This window comes from Eucyclogobius newberryi, unplaced genomic scaffold (assembly GCF_026437365.1).
Source record: "Eucyclogobius newberryi isolate DKJ021-1_F unplaced genomic scaffold, fEucNew1.0.hap1 SCAF_17, whole genome shotgun sequence".
Lineage (NCBI taxonomy): Eukaryota > Metazoa > Chordata > Actinopteri > Gobiiformes > Gobiidae > Eucyclogobius > Eucyclogobius newberryi.
The window spans coordinates 8,475,788-8,493,998 of record NW_027315801.1 but is presented as its reverse complement, the minus strand read 5'-3'; the positions used below and the strand labels follow the sequence as shown (position 1 = coordinate 8,493,998).

Genomic DNA, 18,211 nt, shown 5'->3' with positions numbered 1-18,211 from the left:
TACTGTCTGTGTCTTGGGCTTTCAGGACGGAGATTGTCCAGTTTAAGTGCAATGAAGTAGAACAAAAACAGCTCTGAGCATTATCTTTTCATTTTGGAGACATTGGTTTTACAGCACAGTCAGCCAAAGCAGTTTAGAAGGGCACGACACAAGCAAACACAGAAGAGCTTTTCCAGTCCGGCTGCAGATGGCCGCATGATAGGTCACATGATAACTATGTCCAAAATCCACAACATGAAGACAAAATAATGAAAAAGAAACTATTCAGGCAATCATGTCAGTCCAAATCTGTTTTTACTCTATCAAAAATAATAATAACATAGAGACCAATAGGACTTACAGTGATATTCTGGTTAAAGGACACATATTATGCACAACTTACTTTTATTGAGCTTTTATCCCTGTTATAACAGTGGTCCCTCATCAAAAACACCACAAGTTGGATTTAGGAGTTCTCCAGTACTATTGTTGTGTCCATAAATTAGCTTTTTACTCAAATCACATTAATTGCAACTGTGTGGTTAAATTAGCAGCCAAGCTAACTTTAGTTTATGTCCCATGTCAACACCTTTGCATGAAGTAGATGCAAATAATGCATAATATGTCTTATAGAAAATATTACAACAAATTAAAATATTAAAACTAATTACAAAAAGCAGGATCATCTCAGTAAATCAGTTATGAATCTAAAATACTGTTACAGAAACATGAGCTGCAACAAATAAAAAGCCAAAATAGACACCTTAGTAGTTGTCATTATCTATCTATAATAAATCTACAGCTCAAATCTTATTAATAACTACAGTTAGTGTTGAGCAGATTCTGATATTTTCAGTAAATATCAAGAAACAAAATCCACAAATGATGACACTGGTTTATTATCCCTTTATATATCAGTGTTGAGGCATTTTAACAGTATTCATTTTACCTTTCCCCATCTGGATGAAACCCTGCAGGTCTTTTAAATGTAGAGAGCTGAAACCGAGCAATATTAGTATTTGAAATTTGGAACATAATTCAAAATGAAATATTGTGGAGTGCTGACCCCTTTTTTCTTGGTCTATAGCGATTTCTCATTATATCGACTCCTCGGGCTACTGAGCCACTGTCCAGAATAATAAATCACATATGTCACTGTAATTCCTATGGTCACTTACACTTGAAGGTCACTTTGAGAGCTTATCCATTCAATTTAGGCACAATTGTAATTTTCTTAATTTACTAAATCTTAAATGGGACCACCATCACACCATGAGGAACAGAGAGGGAAGAGAGGCGGGTGCAGGGGGGAGGAGGCAGTAACTTACCTTCATCCACGTCGTCATTGGACATAATGGCCACACACTTGTCCCATACCATGCGCAGGTCGGCACGGTAACGGTCACAGGCCCACAGGAACATGGGTAGCAGGATGGACTGAGCGATGGAGCACCAGAGCACGCAAAGCACCATCCAGTTGTAAGAGTGGTCGAACTTCAGACTGGCGAAGCTAACCACCTGCAAACGAAGAAACAAGACACTTCATCATCAGATCATGTGGGCGATATCGATATGTACAGGATTATCTGTTTTGATCGAGAAAATACTATCATTCTAAAAAACAAAAAGCCTCAAAAGGAACTCAAAATAAAAGTGTACAAATGGTCAAGTTAAAACAAACAAACAATTGACCTCCATTGTCTCTGGTTTATCCCAGCGATGTGTTTCATCTACTGGCAGCAAAGGGAATTACATATATGAGAGGAAACAGGATCAGAGGCAAAACAACGGGCAAATGTAGCCAAGCAGGTTAAATGATTGTGATTTGATGTCAGAAATGCTCAGGCGATGGTTTATGGTCTTAAAAACCATGCAGACAATTCTCGTAAAAACGTCACACATCCAAAATATTCAAAATGGAGTGTTTTTGACGCTCGGAGGGAGAAGACATTTTAATAACTAGGATTCATCAAACAAGTAAAAATGAAGGTAAATGAAGCTTCAGGTGTTTTTTGATGAGGGAACATTGTTAGAACATGAAACTTTTGAAATTGAAAACATGAAACTTTTTGAAATTGAAAACATGAAATTGTTAGAACATCAAACATTCAAATCTTTCATATCGTATGTACCACAGGATCACGTGTTGGAGCATCAAGTTTTTTTCATAACACCATGCAAAGGGCCATCACTCACAAGGAAATATTAACTGTCGGAGAAACTGTGGTAGTTAGGAAGCAAACCATTATCAACGTTTTGGGACTGTCCTGAAATGAACAATGCACTGCAGACAATCGTGTTAATTTAGTCTGAATTGAAATAAGGATGTACTAACCTCAGATAAGCAACTTTTTTGTATGATTCATGAATAATTATGTGTATGTTACAATATGCTGTGTATAGTTATTTTACCACACTTCATTGGTTATTATTATAGTCCTTTCACTTTTTGTGATTTTGAACCTCAATTAAGATGTTTAAAAACACATTGGAGAAAAAATAAGAACAATAAAGACACAAAGCCAAAAAGCAATGCAGTACAACACATATCTTTTCGTGATTTGCTCCATTTCCAGTTAAATGTTGCTTGTAGCTTTACTCTACACTGGCAGGTGTGTTTGTAACGGCTTAAGTGCATCTGTTTGTGACATTTGCTAATAAAGCTTTTCTATTTCTTTCCCTTTCTTCATATTGAGCCTCATGCATTTAAATAGCTCATTACATATGGTCATACAGAGCGTCGCAGGCTGTTTGGTGACTGAAAATATGATGTGTCGTACGTCACGTCCGTTCTCCTTCATCAGTCTGTTGTTAGTCCATCAGCAGTCCACACAAAGGCAGCGCACTAGGTTTGTGCGTCGATGTTTTTATGGTCTTTGTATTATTTCGATTATAGATCTATTGTTAATTAGAGTTGACTCATTCGCAAAGTTCACAGCGGCTTTATTCTTTTAAAGCACTTCTAACAGTGACTTTAAATACACGTGAGAGAGCTGAGTCAGCGTGTTAGTCATCACAGTATAAGAAGGACTTTCATATCCAAAGGCACACTGTACCAAGTGTGGCTGCCGACTAGTTTTATTGAGTGTCTGCATGAGGTCACGCAGACACTATATGTTCTTGTATTTCACGTATTTTTTATTATTATATTTTCCATGATTTTCCATTTAGCCAGTTTCAACTCCTTAACGCTTCAACCGATTTCAACATGTTATACCTCATTGTGATCGCTTTCGCAGTAGTACGTGTATTACTTTTGACATTTGAACAACTTGTACTTTTTGCAGAATTGTCGGATTTTCAAAAGTATTAGTTTTCCCCATTTAAATGAATTTGGGCATTATGAGTGTCTGCGGAATTCTTTAGACTTTATTCTTTAGGCTTTATTCTTTAGAATTTTGTGACGGAGCCAGTTGAGAGAGAGAGAGAGAGAGAGAGAGAGAGAGAGAGAGAGAGAGAGAGAGAGAGAGAGAGAGAGAGAGAGAGAGAGAGGGGGGGGGGGGGAGAGGGGGAGAGGGAGGGAGGGAGATGGGGGGAGAGGGAGAGACGCAGACACTCCAGCAATGGCTTCAGCCATTGCAGATTTTCTAGTTCAGTTATTCTCTTGTTGCTAGTGACATTAGTTTTTTTTAAATATACATTGATACAGAAAAGTTAATGACTTTCTTAGAAGAAAATTGTATGCAACTTTTCGGGTGGGGGCTTGTCTCCATGAATGTGTTTGATGGTTTAGCATTAAACTTATTAAGTCTTGTTGTGCCACTTCAATATGTGACAAAGTTGAAAACTGAACATTTTACAGCGCGCTCAGCTTTAGAGCATGGCCACTATTACACGTTATATTATGTCTTGTCTTCTTTAGTGGAATAGTTTTATTGTTTCGTGTATATCAGAAGAAGATGTTATTTCCTTGGGATGCTCTTAAAAAAGGTTATGTAAACCACACACTCGTACTTCTACTACAGCCTCTTTGTGCTGACAATGCTTTAGATATTACCACCATTGATTAAAACACGTCTTTTGCCATTATATTATGAGAGTTCCTTTTAATCTCAGGTTTGCATTTCTTCTTATTTTGCCAACTTTCAAAAATGATGAAAACACTCCCACTGAGAGAAATCTGCTGTTCTTTCCCTCAGATGCAGTGACTAAAACACGAGGCATTAAGCTTCTCTTGACAAAACGTCTGACATTAAGAAGATTACCATTAAAATGTTCTCCTTGGGTGAAGCATTTGCTTATGCTACTTCCTGCTCTCCTGATAATGGGGGCTGAACAAAACTAAGAGCGCAGCAGGTTTGGCAGTGTTTTCAACTGGCCCTCATAGAAATCCAATGAAACGACTTGTTAAAAAATGAATGAGAACCTGGAGGCCAAATCTGCACTGACACTTTGAAAATGAGCTCGCCCTTCCACTCAATCATAAAGCATTTGAAGAATAGGTTTCCCCAGGAAGCTGAGGAAAGTTATTAGTTCTTTGTGAAGTCTGCAGGTCCATCAAACATGATACTGGGCCTAATCGGTTTGGACTGAGAGGTGAAATGGAGAGAGTTGCAGGAGAGGCCCCCCAACAGCCCATTCTAACTCTTGTGCTCAGGGCTGCAGGACTGCATGGTTTTACAAAAGGCTCAGCTGTTACTTAGCTAAGACTCATGTTGCAAAAACAATCGTATTCTAATATAGTTTTAGAGACATTTTCTTTTGTTAAATGTTTTTTTATTTTGGCTGGTGGGTTTTATTAGATTGTGTAGCATGAAAAAGGTGGGAGAGGGGGAGAACATTCAACACATTTTCTAGCGGCACAAGACAGATTGATTTCAGTTACATTAACATATAAATATACATTTCTTAATTTACAAGTTAAGTTTTTGTTTTGTTTTTTTGCAAAGACTAAACCATGACCAAAACAAGGCCAGATTAAAAAGAAGAATTAATAATGTCCGGATTTTAAACCATATGAAAATGTAAATATTTTCGGTCCTGAAGGCTTTGGTGTTAAATGGGGCAAGAGAGGGAAGAGACATTAGGTCACCTTAAAGGACATATATTATGCATTTGTATTGTTGTTGGCCTTTAAACAGGCTCTTGAGCACCTTTAGCTTGGCATCTCAACAACTTCATGTCACTCTGGTGTTTCCCACGCCAGGAATTAACTTCTGGCTCCATCTACTGGCTGATCTACTAATGATCGTGATTTGACAGCAGAAATTCTCAGATCAAGTCTGCCGATGATTTATGGACTTACATTAACATGTAACAAAAACATTACAGAGGATCTCGGAGCGCCACCTATGACGTCACAGATCGGGTAACTTCAGAATGGAGTGTTTTTCTGAGGCTTGGAGGGGACAGGACTTTCAAACAGAACACAACAAACTAGCGTGACTGAAGCTAAATGCTACTCCAAGTACATTTTTGCCAAGGGAACAATGTTAGAACTGTTTAAAAGCTCCAAAAAAGTCAATATTTAAACCACTACATCACCGGCAAACGCAAGCAAAGAGAAACTTAGCTTTATCGCAGTTAGATATTTTGAGATGTGGATATTGCTTTAATACATCAATCATTTTGCAATCCATTGTGCAGATGTATTGTTTACTTCTAGACTTCTGATGTGAATTCTATATGTGAACTAGCCTCGACAGACAGAAGACAGCAGCGTTTATGCACAGAAACGAGCCTGGCCTACTTAAGCCCCCCACACGCTGACATTAGAGCTGTAATGTAAATAATGTATTAGTGTGGTATGGTTACAGAAGCAGCCCTCAACCCATTTCTTTCAACTCAATTTTTCATTTTGACCCAGTCCAACCATTTCACATGCTCAGTTCAGTGCTCAGGCAATTAACCTCCTTCACACCCACAGGAACCTGACAGCAATAGGCATGTCAGTTTGCACAGTGCATAAACCAGCTCCATCTACTCTGATCATTTAAACATGAGCGGTGCAAGTTGTGACGGGTGACTTAAAGTGCAAGTGTGTACGTGTTTTATTCTGGATAATAATTGTGTTAATTGCTAGTGTAACAAGCGCAACCTTATAACGTTGTAAACCGCAATATTGATCTAAAACAGTAATAGGAACAGGAGGGTCATTTCACTGTAACATGAAAATGACTCTTTTTTTAGAACCCTACAATTATCACTCGGATTCTTTATTTTCTAATATTTTCAAGGGGGGTAGGTGAAAACAGGGCAGTACAGGATTACTCAAACCAGCAGGAATCCATCCAAATACAACTTTGAGTAAATTAATGACGAGGAAACACTGTTGCAACAAGTTGTTTTGACACACTAATCTGCCAAGCAAGGGGTGTATATAAGATTCAAGCACTTTTTTTTACAGTCAGTGGAAGTTCAATCCTAGCTCTGGCCAGTGCAAAGTCCCAGGAATGTGGTCTGTGAGTGATTGTGGTCAAAGAGGTAATTGTCGTAGATGGCAACCATTATTCCACCAGCTCCGGGGGCATGGCTACTGAAGAAGCTTATCCCCAGATAGTGAGAGGTGTGAATGAAGGATGTAGAGTGCTGAGTATGTTAAAAGGTGCTAAAGTCATTATTATTTTCCACTATGACTTGGATTTACGTAGTGCTTTTGTGATAACCAAAGCGCCTCACATGTCATTATTGATTTATACTTGCTGCAAAGAAAAGACCGACAGAAGCCAAGCGGCCAATGTATGCCATCAGCCCCCTGACCACCACCAATCAATGCCCATTCTTACCCATTCTCTCATAGTAGCATTACTGCCCAAGTCATTTTTGGGCCAAAATTCCTTTTTTGTGTCATTCGACTCTCCAGACCCTGTGTTGTTGGCTCAGTCCTCAACCAACCAGAACGTTTTTACAGCCGACGAAATCTTTATACCATCTTTATGATAAGTGAAGGGAGTTTTGTCTATTTTCCCGAAAAGCTTTAAAAATGACATGCAAAGTGGAATTATGCTATGAGGTTGACGATTAAGCCAAGCCGGTGAAGTGTCTTGCCCAAAGACACAATGACAGAATGTACTGGTGCGAGTTGGAATCAATTTGCCAATTTTTGAGTTAGTGGAGCTTTTAACCTAGCTTTTGCTGCCCTCGTCCTTGCACTAACCGGGCCCAACCATGTGGCATTGCATTTTAAATCTGGATCCGTTCATACTAATTAACATTTCTTTAGTCTTTATTCAATGTGAAAGCTCTGCAGTAGCTTCCTCCACTCACCAGTATGGGAAATCCAGTCAGGAAGTCATAGATGAAGACGATGCCGCTGATCAGGTATGTGATCTGCAGCGAAGTCTTGAGCGGTTCAGACCCATCGATAGACGACCTGCGTTTGCCCTGAGCGTCCTCCACCACGATGGTCGGGACGTTGAACTTGTTTTTGTCGGCCTTGTGTCCGGCCTGGATGGAGAAGGTCTGGAAGAGGGCGATGCCGATGCAGATGACGCCCATGGCCACACTTCCCCCGATCAGCAGCAGGAAGCAAACGCCGAAGCCCAGGCCGATCTCCATGACGATGAAGCGGCAGTCCGATGTGTAGAAGCGGTTGCTGGTGTCGTGCCAGCCCACAGCGGGCAAGGCGGAGAGGATGAACGAAACCATCCAGATCCCCATAACTGTGTGTACCGCCTGCTTCTTTGTGTTGCTCAACCTGAAAGAGACGCGATTACCACCGTTAATGCCAGAATTGAAAGGTATAATAAGAGCATCAAGTGTACCATTTTGACCATATGAGGTGAAAAACACAGTTCAAGGTATTTATCAATGGGTTTTAAATGTAAAGTTATCCAAATACTCGTTTCAAAAAAAGGATTATTGAGTAAGTAAACACAAAACAAATCATGGTGGCTAGAGAATACGGTCGGAGCATCTACCAAAGTTCAGGAAACAGAAAACAGGAAACCTATTCAACAGGCAGGAAGTGTATTTAAATAGGCAGCGTCTAGTGTCAAATTTTAAACAAGGGTTTATAATTTGATGCCAATTTGGTGTAGTACACAGTGTGGAATAAATAAAGTCTATCCCATTGCATCCCACCAGTTAAGTTTGAGGAAAGCAAAGTGCTCCAGACCGACTAGTCTTTTATTTATAAATGTCTAGCTGGCCATTCACAGATACTACTGTGGATATTGATAAAATTATTGTCATGGCTGTGTCCTATTTATCATGAGTCAAGACGATCTTGCTGCATATGGGTCACAATGAACTATTCTGTGTATTTTAACTATTCTGTGTATCATCTGTGGACTAGTCTAAACAATCTTAAAGCGGACGTCATAGCGAAGGTCAGGCCATGTTTATCAGACCCAAGCAACAGCGATATAAAACACAGCTAATTCTTGTGACGGGTCGAATCTCAGCTGCAAGACGAACAACACGCTACTGCTTTGCCTGTTTTTCCATGTTTTCATCAAATAAAGAACTTGAGAACGATCCTCGCCTCCCGCAGTCTGTATAGACTAAACTTCGACAGAATTGGTGGAGGATGCGGGTCTCTCATCGTGCTTGGAAAGGAAACATCTGAATTTTGCTCTAAACGATTCTCTTCTGGATGTCGGCTGACGACGCAGAGCGTCCAGTAACGGTTCAGCTGGGAATTATGGGAGAACAAGGACCGAGCCGAAAGAGAGACAAGAGGAGTGGATTGACAGTTTATTTTTGACTCACAATTGTGACTGGGACATTCAACAAAAGTAAGGCAGAAACCTCTTGTATTCATTACAAAAATCTGCACATTGAAAATGCTAAATTTGCCAAAACTAGACCTAAATTTTGTGAAGTATGAATTTAGTGAATGTTAGCTCATTAGTTTAGACAATCAGTTGGACTGATTTAAAGAGGAGTTGGACTCCAAAACACGTTGGACGTGTAAAAGTACGTACAATCAGTTGGACTGATTTAAAAGGGAGTTGGACTCCGGAAAAAATAAATAAAAATAAAAATAAAACGTGGGACGTGTAGGTAACTAAAGGGAACTAAGAAAGCTATTACTTGGCTTAAAGCATTCTACTGACAAGATTAACTACCCTCTGTGGCTAGGTGGAATTTTTATTTATTTAGTTAATTTTATTTTTTCAAGTTTGCATTCTATTTACATTTTAAATTTTAATTTTTTTTAAATTTAATTAATTTTTTGTTCGATTTTTTATTTTTATTTTAAATCTTTAATTTTAAATTTTAATTTCAATATCATTTTTTCCCTAAACATATTTCATTTCATTATTATTCTCATAATTATTGTTCAAATTATAATAATAATAGTTATTATTATTAGTTGTATTGTTTTGTTTCTTTTTGAAATACCACTGACTGCCACACTTTTTTATTATCAAATAATAATAATAATCAAACATATTAAATTAAGATACAGATAAATTAAATAAAATGAACCTTATTCCAGTCAAAATGAATACATTTTTGAAGGATCTTGAAAACACAATCCGTGCAAATGAACAAAACCCAAAGGAAGCAAAAAAGCAAACTACACGAATGAAGAACCTCTTCCAAAAATATGCTGAGAAAAAATTGATTAATCACAGTGATGAAGCTGTGGCTCCTCCCACAGAACAACAATGGAATTGTATTCATGAATATCATCAATCTAAGGTCCTGCATTACAAAACACATCAAATTTGGACAGTGAAAGGAAAAACTGTTGACAAAAAGAAACTGAAAGAACATGAAGAAAAATTATCATTTTCAGTGAAACTACATACAATGGCAAAAGACATTTTAATCAGAAGAGAGAGACTATTTTTGGCCAATATTCAGGTGAAACCAGAAGAGCATCAAACAATCAGAAAAAACAAAATGAAACAAAAAAACAGAGCCAATAAGCGCATCCCTTTTGGCGTGAAAAACAAAGATGAAGACTCTAGAACAGAGGAAGAGAGCGAGCAGACTGGGGTACAAGGTCGACGTCACAGCTATAGTGTCCCCCCACCTCTGGCCAAAGGAGAACTGCAGTGCCCCTCCTCTGGAAACGAACATCATCGCGCATATGCACAACTAGCAAAAGAACTGAAGAAAATTATGACAGAAACGGAACAAGAAAAAACAGCCCCCCACATTTCTACTCCAGCGGTTCCTCCCCTGCAGGGCTCATCCATGGATTTATCTATGATAAAAGGTACAACCAGAACCATACCACTGCTGCCTACGAAACATGCTGTAGTCTCGGGTACTCTAACTATGGTCCCGTCAGAACCCACTCAAGAACAAAGACAGATGCAGGATTTGAAGGAACAGGTGTTAGCTCTGACAACATTGGTTTCCAGCCAAAATCACATCTCCAAATTCATGCTCGAGCAAACAGTGGCTCAAAAAGAACAACTTGCCACCAATGCATGGTCACCACCTGGGTTGGCTTCAGACACAGATGAAGAAAGACGATTACAACGACTACTGGAAGAAAAGGAACGGGAATTGGCGGCTGATCTACGCAGGAAACAAAAAGGAAAAAAACTTGGACAAAAGGGGGAAACAGTCCTAGGAACTGGGCTGAAAGTAAGAAGCAAGTACAGCAGAAACTCCACATTCAAAGAGGAGTGGAACAACAGAAGAAAACGGGTTCAGACCCATTTGTGTCAACACCACATCAATATGTGGTGGGAGCATTCACAGGAATGGTGGATGAGCATGGATACGACAACGCTATCTTGAGTGGAGAACTTCACCCGCTCCCCGTCCACATGGGTCCCAAGGAGGAAGAGGATGAATTTTCTAGCAATGAAGAGGCTCCTCCTCTTATTGCACCTCTCTGAATGACTGCAAGTAACCAAGAAGTGTACCAACCATTCGCATTGAAAGATCTAGAAGGACTGCCCGAACTGACACAAGGTGCACCGGCCTTCCTCAGAGCATTGACCACGAATACAGCAGGAGAAACACTTTGCTGGGGAGATGTGTCTGCAATTCTTATAAGAGCAACAGATGAGAATACGGCGGCCAGGATCCGTTCTGAAGTATCCAAACAGATTCATGCTCCAGTTAGAGCATCCACATCATTTGCCACCATAAAGCCTCAGTTAACTCAGGTACTTAAAGGAATGTATCCCACCTGCCTTCCTGACGCACTGTTGGCTCTGGAAATGAAAAATGGTGAAGACTACTTTACATATAAGCAAAGAGCTAAAGCACAGTTCCATGATGCAACTGGAGAGCCCATACAACCTGGTACTGGCAACACTATCATGTTCTTTTCTACTCTGGTAAAAGGACTACCCAAATGTGTCCAGGATCATTTGGCTGACGTTGTTGGTCTTTACTCAAAGACAGAAAAAGAGTTTGATGCCAACTGCCAACATCACGTTGCTAAGTACCTGAAGGGAAAAAAAGGACGGAATGAGGATATGGAAAAAATGAAAATGGCAAAGATCAAATTACAACTCAAAAAGCTCCAAGAAGAGGTGAATGATAAAAAGAAGGAAAATAAGTCTGCCAAGGTAATGGCTGTGGCAACAGAAGATAATCCAGTGTCAGACAGTGCCCAACAGATTGCTATGGCGGTTAAAATGGTCATGGGACAAGTACAACCCATTATGGCACAACCACAGGCAGTCCCATCCTCCACAGGACCAAAGAACAACACACCTGCTTCAGAAATCATCTACAATCAAGGACGTGAACGTAATTCATTCTCTCATGGAAGAGGACGTGGGGCAGGAGCTGGAAGAGGACAAAACAGGTTCAGCGTGACTCCTGATCAGTGCTTAAACTGCTTTGGAACTGGACATTGGGCTCAAGACTGCCCCCAAGGGCAAACACAAAGAGGTCAACACCAAATGGCCCCAAACCAACCTGGCCAATTTCAAAGACGGCAAAGGATGAATATAAGTCAACCCATGTCAAGCCAGAATCATCTACCACCACCCTTGCCCCTTGTGGTCTCCCTGGTTATAGCACATCTTTGGGCCTTGGGGTGGCACTGTTTCTGTTTTTCACCATTATTGTTATTGCCTGTGTATTGATTATGATTGGATGCTATGCTGTCTTAGATCACTTATAGAACGCTTGATTGCATCTGCTCTTACTGGACAACCCGCTTATCTTTTGACCCTGATTACACACGCTATTACTCTGCCAAACACGAATCTAACTCTGATAGTGACAAGACTCCTAGACTTTTTCCAGAATCTGATTACTACATCCCACCATGTGTTTACACTAACTGGGGATGCTCCTTGTCTCACACCGTTTTATGTCCATGATGGGTTATGTTTAATAAATGTTTTCTTTTATTGAGTTGCGATATTATACAATGATTTAATATGATTTTTAAACAGTTAGTATGTTTTTGGGGGGTTTACGTTCTATTATTTTGTGAGGTTGCGTCTGGCGCCTCTTGAGTGTGATCACATGTGGATGTGATCAAAAGGGGGAATTGTGGATATTGATCAAATTATTGTCATGGCTGTGTCCTATTTATCATGAGTCAAGACGATCTTGCTGCATATGGGTCACAATGAACTATTCTGTGTATTTTAACTATTCTGTGTATTTTCTAATCATCTGTGGACTAGTCTAAACAATCTTAAAGCGGACGTCATAGCGAAGGTCAGGCCATGTTTATCAGACCCAAGCAACAGCGATATAAAACACAGCTAATTCTTGTGACGGGTCGAATCTCAGCTGCAAGACGAACAACACGCTACTGTTTTGCCTGTTTTTCCATGTTTTCATCAAATAAAGAACTTGAGAACGATCCTCGCCTCCCGCAGTCTGTATAGACTAAACTTCGACACTACTACATGTGCTTTTGAATCTAAATAATGCACTGGACTAATACAATAATATCTAGAGTTTTCCCCCTCCCATGTACAGACAGCATATTTTCTTGTGTCTAAATGAATTCTATTACCTAATAAGACTCATCATTTTTTAAATTAAACGTACTTAGTAGGGCCGGCAGAGCTTGAAAGATTTTGTCGCCACAGGACACAAATACAGCCATTACTCTGAGAGGAGAGGCTCAAATAGTCCTGGTTTCATACAGACGCAGATGACCAATGGGGTGAAGTATTTTTAATCAGCCAAACATCCATTTTCCTTATATGTGGATCAAAGTTATTCAGCAAACAGTAAATAACACCAAATGATGGATTCCCAGGGGCTGGTATTGGGACTGCATCCTTAGATTGTCTTGAGTGTCAAAGGAAAAGTGCATAAAGAAACTTGGATAACAGTGTATGGATGTTAGGAAGAGAAAAAAAATCACAGTAAAAATGAATTATTCACAGTTAACGACAAGCTGCACGCTGAACTTTCTATAGCCCTGTTACATTTAGATTCAAAACCAAGCTGCTTTTCAAGTCTCTCTATAACGCCCTCAGCGCCACCTTGATTTTACATGGATAAAGATAACGGGCAAACATGGAAACCAGAACACCGTTATTGCAGAGCTAGTTAAGTTAATTGTAAAATCTAAGATGCATAACTGTTTTTTTATGACGCTTGTATTGCCCTAACGTATGATTGATATATTTGTAAAATGAGTTCATTTGAACCACTACTTACAGCATGGTTATTATGTCCATGCTCACAATATACTGATAGAATAATATACTATCTCCATTTTTAAGATGCTATATTGACTACATGGCCAATTGTGTTACTTTTGTGTTATAATAATTAGTTTAAACCGAATTCAATCCAAATCACATGCAGGGTACGCAAAGTAAATCATGATCAGCTGGCCAGTTTAATCACAGGTCATTTTGTATCATTCTAACCAACAATTTTAATTTTGCAACACATTGGCCGTAAAACAACACCAGGTTAAAATATTCCAAAAAGTGGGTCACCGTTTATTTTAGTCTGGGATGTTGGATTTACTATCACAGGCCACAGATGTCTTCAGATACCCAGAGCTTATGAAATTTTAACTGCAGTTCATATTAGTAAAATGTTGTGTCGGTGCATGTTAGCTAATGAGTGATGAGTGGCACTGAGGGGACCGCTGTAGCTCCAGACTAGTCCTGTTGTCACATGTGAGTAATAAAGCTCGGCTCTCTTGAATGTGCCAGGGGGCTCTGATGGGTTACGTCACCAGAGCTGCTTCAGTGTGTTACCATTAAGAGGAGACAGCGAAAACAGGAGATACAGCAGTCGAGTGCAAGGCTCAAATCTAACGCTGCAGCCAAACGAGGATAAAAATTCCCAAAAAATTGTAACTGACTTGCATATTTTCTCTTAATCAAACAAAGGCAAATGTTTCCTTCTCATTGGTCAGTCTCAGCAATTCCCCCAAGTGGATTCAACCAATTGTGATGATGTGTGAACTTTCGGAAGACACAGATGACTATAGTTACCTCTACAATTCATATGAACTTTTACATGAATCGTGATGAAACAGAAATCATGTTGTGGCTCCAACTAAATTGTGATATAATTTCTAAATCTGTACTTTAAAATCTGTACTTCAAGCCATCATCGTGTGGTATTGTCCCTGAACTGTCGCCCACTCAGCCGGATGAACCAGGAAGTTTGTTAATTAACAGCAATTATGGAATTACAAAAGCAAAATGCTTTAATTTACGCTGTAAAAACAGAACTAGCTGACATCATTTATTTTAAAGAACTGATTGCAATAGTTTTTGTAACTCAAAGAATAAACAACATGTAGCCGATGATAACTGGATCAGGAAACATGTTTGATAAGAACTTGCACATCTGTTTCCATGACAATTTACTATTGTTTCATCGTTTCTCCGTGCTCGGAATGGGATTCAATTTGTACGGTACAGTCAATATTAGATTGCAATATAAAATTAAACTGGAACTGAAATAAAAACGAGTACAATTAAAACAGTTTGAGGCTAAATTTGTGATTAACTCCAGTTTGTCACAAAGGTTGACCTACAGTTTATGATCCAATTATGTATTATGAATATATTCACGCTGGATGTGGTCCTAATCTCTGTTATTCTACCTCTGTATAAACATCAACGTAATAGCTGTAAGATGAGTTCTTTATCCATGACCTGATCTAATGAATCATTGTGCTGTAAGTAGATGTGAACAAAGATGGACGGCGTGTTACATAAATAGCAGCTTCTTGAAAGCAGTAAAACATGTGATTAGGCGTGAACAGCAGATGTCGGGGGAGTCTAACAGGACCTAAACTGTGTTACTTCGGCGGGGTGTCGACCGCCACTGCGAGGTGAACTCATCGTTATTCAGCGCTACTTTGTCATCATCACTTGTGCCGAGAAGCTAATAAAACTGGAAGCTGGAAATGATGGCAGATGTTCAGTCTAGAGGGTTTTCCACGGTGATACCACAAACATACGGGTGAACAGTCGCACGGGAAATGCACTCGATCTTTTAATTCCAAGTATTGTGTGTTATAGGAACAATATCACAAGTTCAGTTAGATTTCAGATTGTTCTATATAATCACTATGGCTGTGTAGAATAGGTTTGAACCTGCAAGATTATGTTCATCATTAGTTTTTATTCCTTAATTTTCTATCGTTATCGAAAAGCCAAATACTGACACAAAACTAAACTAAAAAAAAATTCCACACACAAATAACTTGGCTTTCAAAGAGCGGTTGACAAAATAAAATATACAACTTAAAAAATACAAAGAAAGAAAGAAAACAGCCCGGAAAAAAAGAGAAGTGGAAAAACACCTACAAAACCAAAACTGCAATTCAAATCTACAAATGTCTGCATGTCCCTTAGTCATCCAGGTAGGTTCCATAATATGGAAGTTTTCAGTTTCATTTTGCTATATTATAGCAAAATTAGACTGAATTCTGTCAACTGGACAAACGTTTTAAGAGTGAAGAAGTTTTGCCACTCATCAAATTAACTTCTCCGACTCGCCAAGCCACTTGCTGAATGGCGAAACACTTTTAAAACGTTTGTCCTTTTGACAGAATTCAAACCTGTAGACGTAAAGTGTGAAAGTTCAGTCTCACCTGTAGTTGACCGGCCAGCGCACCATCCACATGCGGTGGTAGGACAGAGACGTGACGGAGAAGCAGGTGACCAGCGTTAGTGTGTAGAAGGTGGACACAAAGACCTTGCAGAGCCCCTCGTTCCACTCGTAGTTGGAGTGCTGCCTCCGGAGGGTGATGATGCAGTACATGGTGATGGGGATGGCCATGTTCAGGATGTGTGTCCCGGCCAACGTGCAAATGAGGAACTCCAACGGCTTCCACTTCTTCTGCTTGGCACTGACGCTCAGGATGCTCCACGTGTTGGCCAGGATGGACACGCCCGAGCAGACCAGCCAAGCCAGCGTGTTGGCGTTGATGACGTCATCCTTCATGTTGGTGACTTCATCCACCATGTTGGAGGAGAGGAGCGGGCCGGAGCTTAGCGGGCGGATGTGAGGAGGAGCAGGACGTGGTGGTGGTGGTGGTGGTGGTGGTGGTGGTGGTGGTGATGATGGTGATGGCAGGCAGGAGGGGAGGCAGCGGAGCGGGCAGCACAGGCATCCTATCTGGAGGAAGGTGTGGTCTCCATGAGGTCAGAGCAGCAGACGGAGGTCATGGTGGTGCAGGAACATGAGGGGCAAAGGGGGGGGGCACGAGAAAGTCTTCAGAGCCTGAGGAGACAAAGTAGTGTGGACTTAGAAACACAATGTAATGCAGTTTTGGAATAAAGCAGTTTTTGGTACCTTGAGAAGGAGAATAAATTGACTTTTCTGAGTAACTCGAAGACAAACAAGATATTTTTTTATTGTATAAGGTAAAACATCACAAAAGATCTGTCAATTAGAGATTAAACTGTATATTTAAAACGATTAAATATACTCAATGTTTTTGTATATAAATAAAGCATTTTAGGTGTAAAAATGGCCAAAATAGGGACATTTAAATCTGAAAAATGTCAAGTCAAGACACAATAGATACAAAACTATACAGAGGGGACTTAAGATATTTTAGTATTTGAGTAAGAGAGATCTTACAGAAAATGTATGTAAAATGTAAAATATGGCTTGTTTACTGGAGTTATATTTGAATAAATCCCACTTGCTATTAGATACCAACAATTCCTTCTGTAGGATTTGTCAAAATGTTGATCATTATGTAAGAAAGCATGTTGAGAAAACAGCCTTTGAACTTATTGTCCCACATGTAACTCTTTGGATGGAAGTGGATTAGATCATTAAATCATGTTTAAGTGCAGATTGGACAATGTTTTGGGGCCTCGTTGTATCTTATTTGCACATAAATGGACACGTAGGACATGAAAAATGTATGAACATATTAACAAAAAGTAATTACATTTACTTTAATACATTTTCTCGGTCAAAATGCGTAACATGTTTGCTCCTATCTACCATTCAACCAGCCGGCTATTCATCTCTGCTATTTAAGTTGTAAACAGATCAAACAGCGACATTTAAAATAAGTATTACATTCAACTTAAAGTACGACAATCAACTCTCCGTACACAAGTCTTAGTTTGCAGCAGAGAATCAGATATAGTAATGGTTTTATATCTTAAGTCTGCACATGGCCATGCGAGGTTCCAGTTGGCTGTGTTTCCAGGTCAGGACGTGGGGCAGATCAGTAGCTCCCCCTGGACGGCTTCTCTGTCTGATAACAACATGATCTCACCTCGTACTGCCGCCCTGAGCCCGTCACACCTCTGCTCCTCCTCTAAGCACCACAAAACCACTGCAGTGTCTGGATAAAACCTGTGGAAATCTACCCTTTCCCTCAATGTGACGAACAATATCACGAAAAACATGTATATAGTATTGCAAATTACCTCATTTCCCTTTCTGCTTCACTCAAATGCAATGAATGTATAGCTTTGTGTGATGATCAGTAAACCATTCAAAGTGTATTATGGGTTGAATATTTTCTGTGGTCACATTTATTGATAATGAGTTTGTGCAGAAAGATGAGTGATGTTTGGATTGACTTAAAAGGACAATGTCGTGTGTAAAACTGCAGCACCACTTTGTGATTAAACCTTTGCTGAAAACGGATCTGACGCATCTTTCTTTCTAAAGATGCACAAAATCTGCCACGTTGACCCTCTGTAAATGAGAGTGAAGTATCTGATCGTGAAGCTTGAGATCACAGGGCAGATTTGAGGAATAGAATGCAAGATTTAATTTATTTCTGATCTGCATGGAATAATACGTTTTCATTTACTTCCTAAGTGAGGTGCTTGAGGCTCCTGAGGGTTCCATGTCCCAGAAGTCAAATCCTGTCAGCACCTTTGGTCATTCAGTTTAGAACTATTGTAGCAAATAAATACAAAATAGGCTATTAAATCCA

The 18,211-nt window shown here is 39.7% G+C and overlaps 1 protein-coding gene across 3 annotated transcripts in view; it reads right to left on the bottom strand.

The window, feature by feature from the left end:
* Positions 1-18,211, bottom strand: part of gpr153 (G protein-coupled receptor 153) — a 41,100-nt gene that overhangs the window by 5,506 nt on the left and 17,383 nt on the right. For all 3 annotated transcript variants that reach the window (XM_072448915.1, XM_072448916.1, XM_072448917.1), the window contains exons 2-4: positions 15,890-16,521; positions 7,186-7,615; positions 1,308-1,497 (exon numbers count right to left, since the gene is read on the bottom strand). In XM_072448915.1, coding sequence (XP_072305016.1) covers positions 1,308-1,497; positions 7,186-7,615; positions 15,890-16,263 — 994 coding nt within the window. In that variant the 5' untranslated portion in view covers positions 16,264-16,521. The remainder of the gene's footprint in view (positions 1-1,307; positions 1,498-7,185; positions 7,616-15,889; positions 16,522-18,211) is intronic.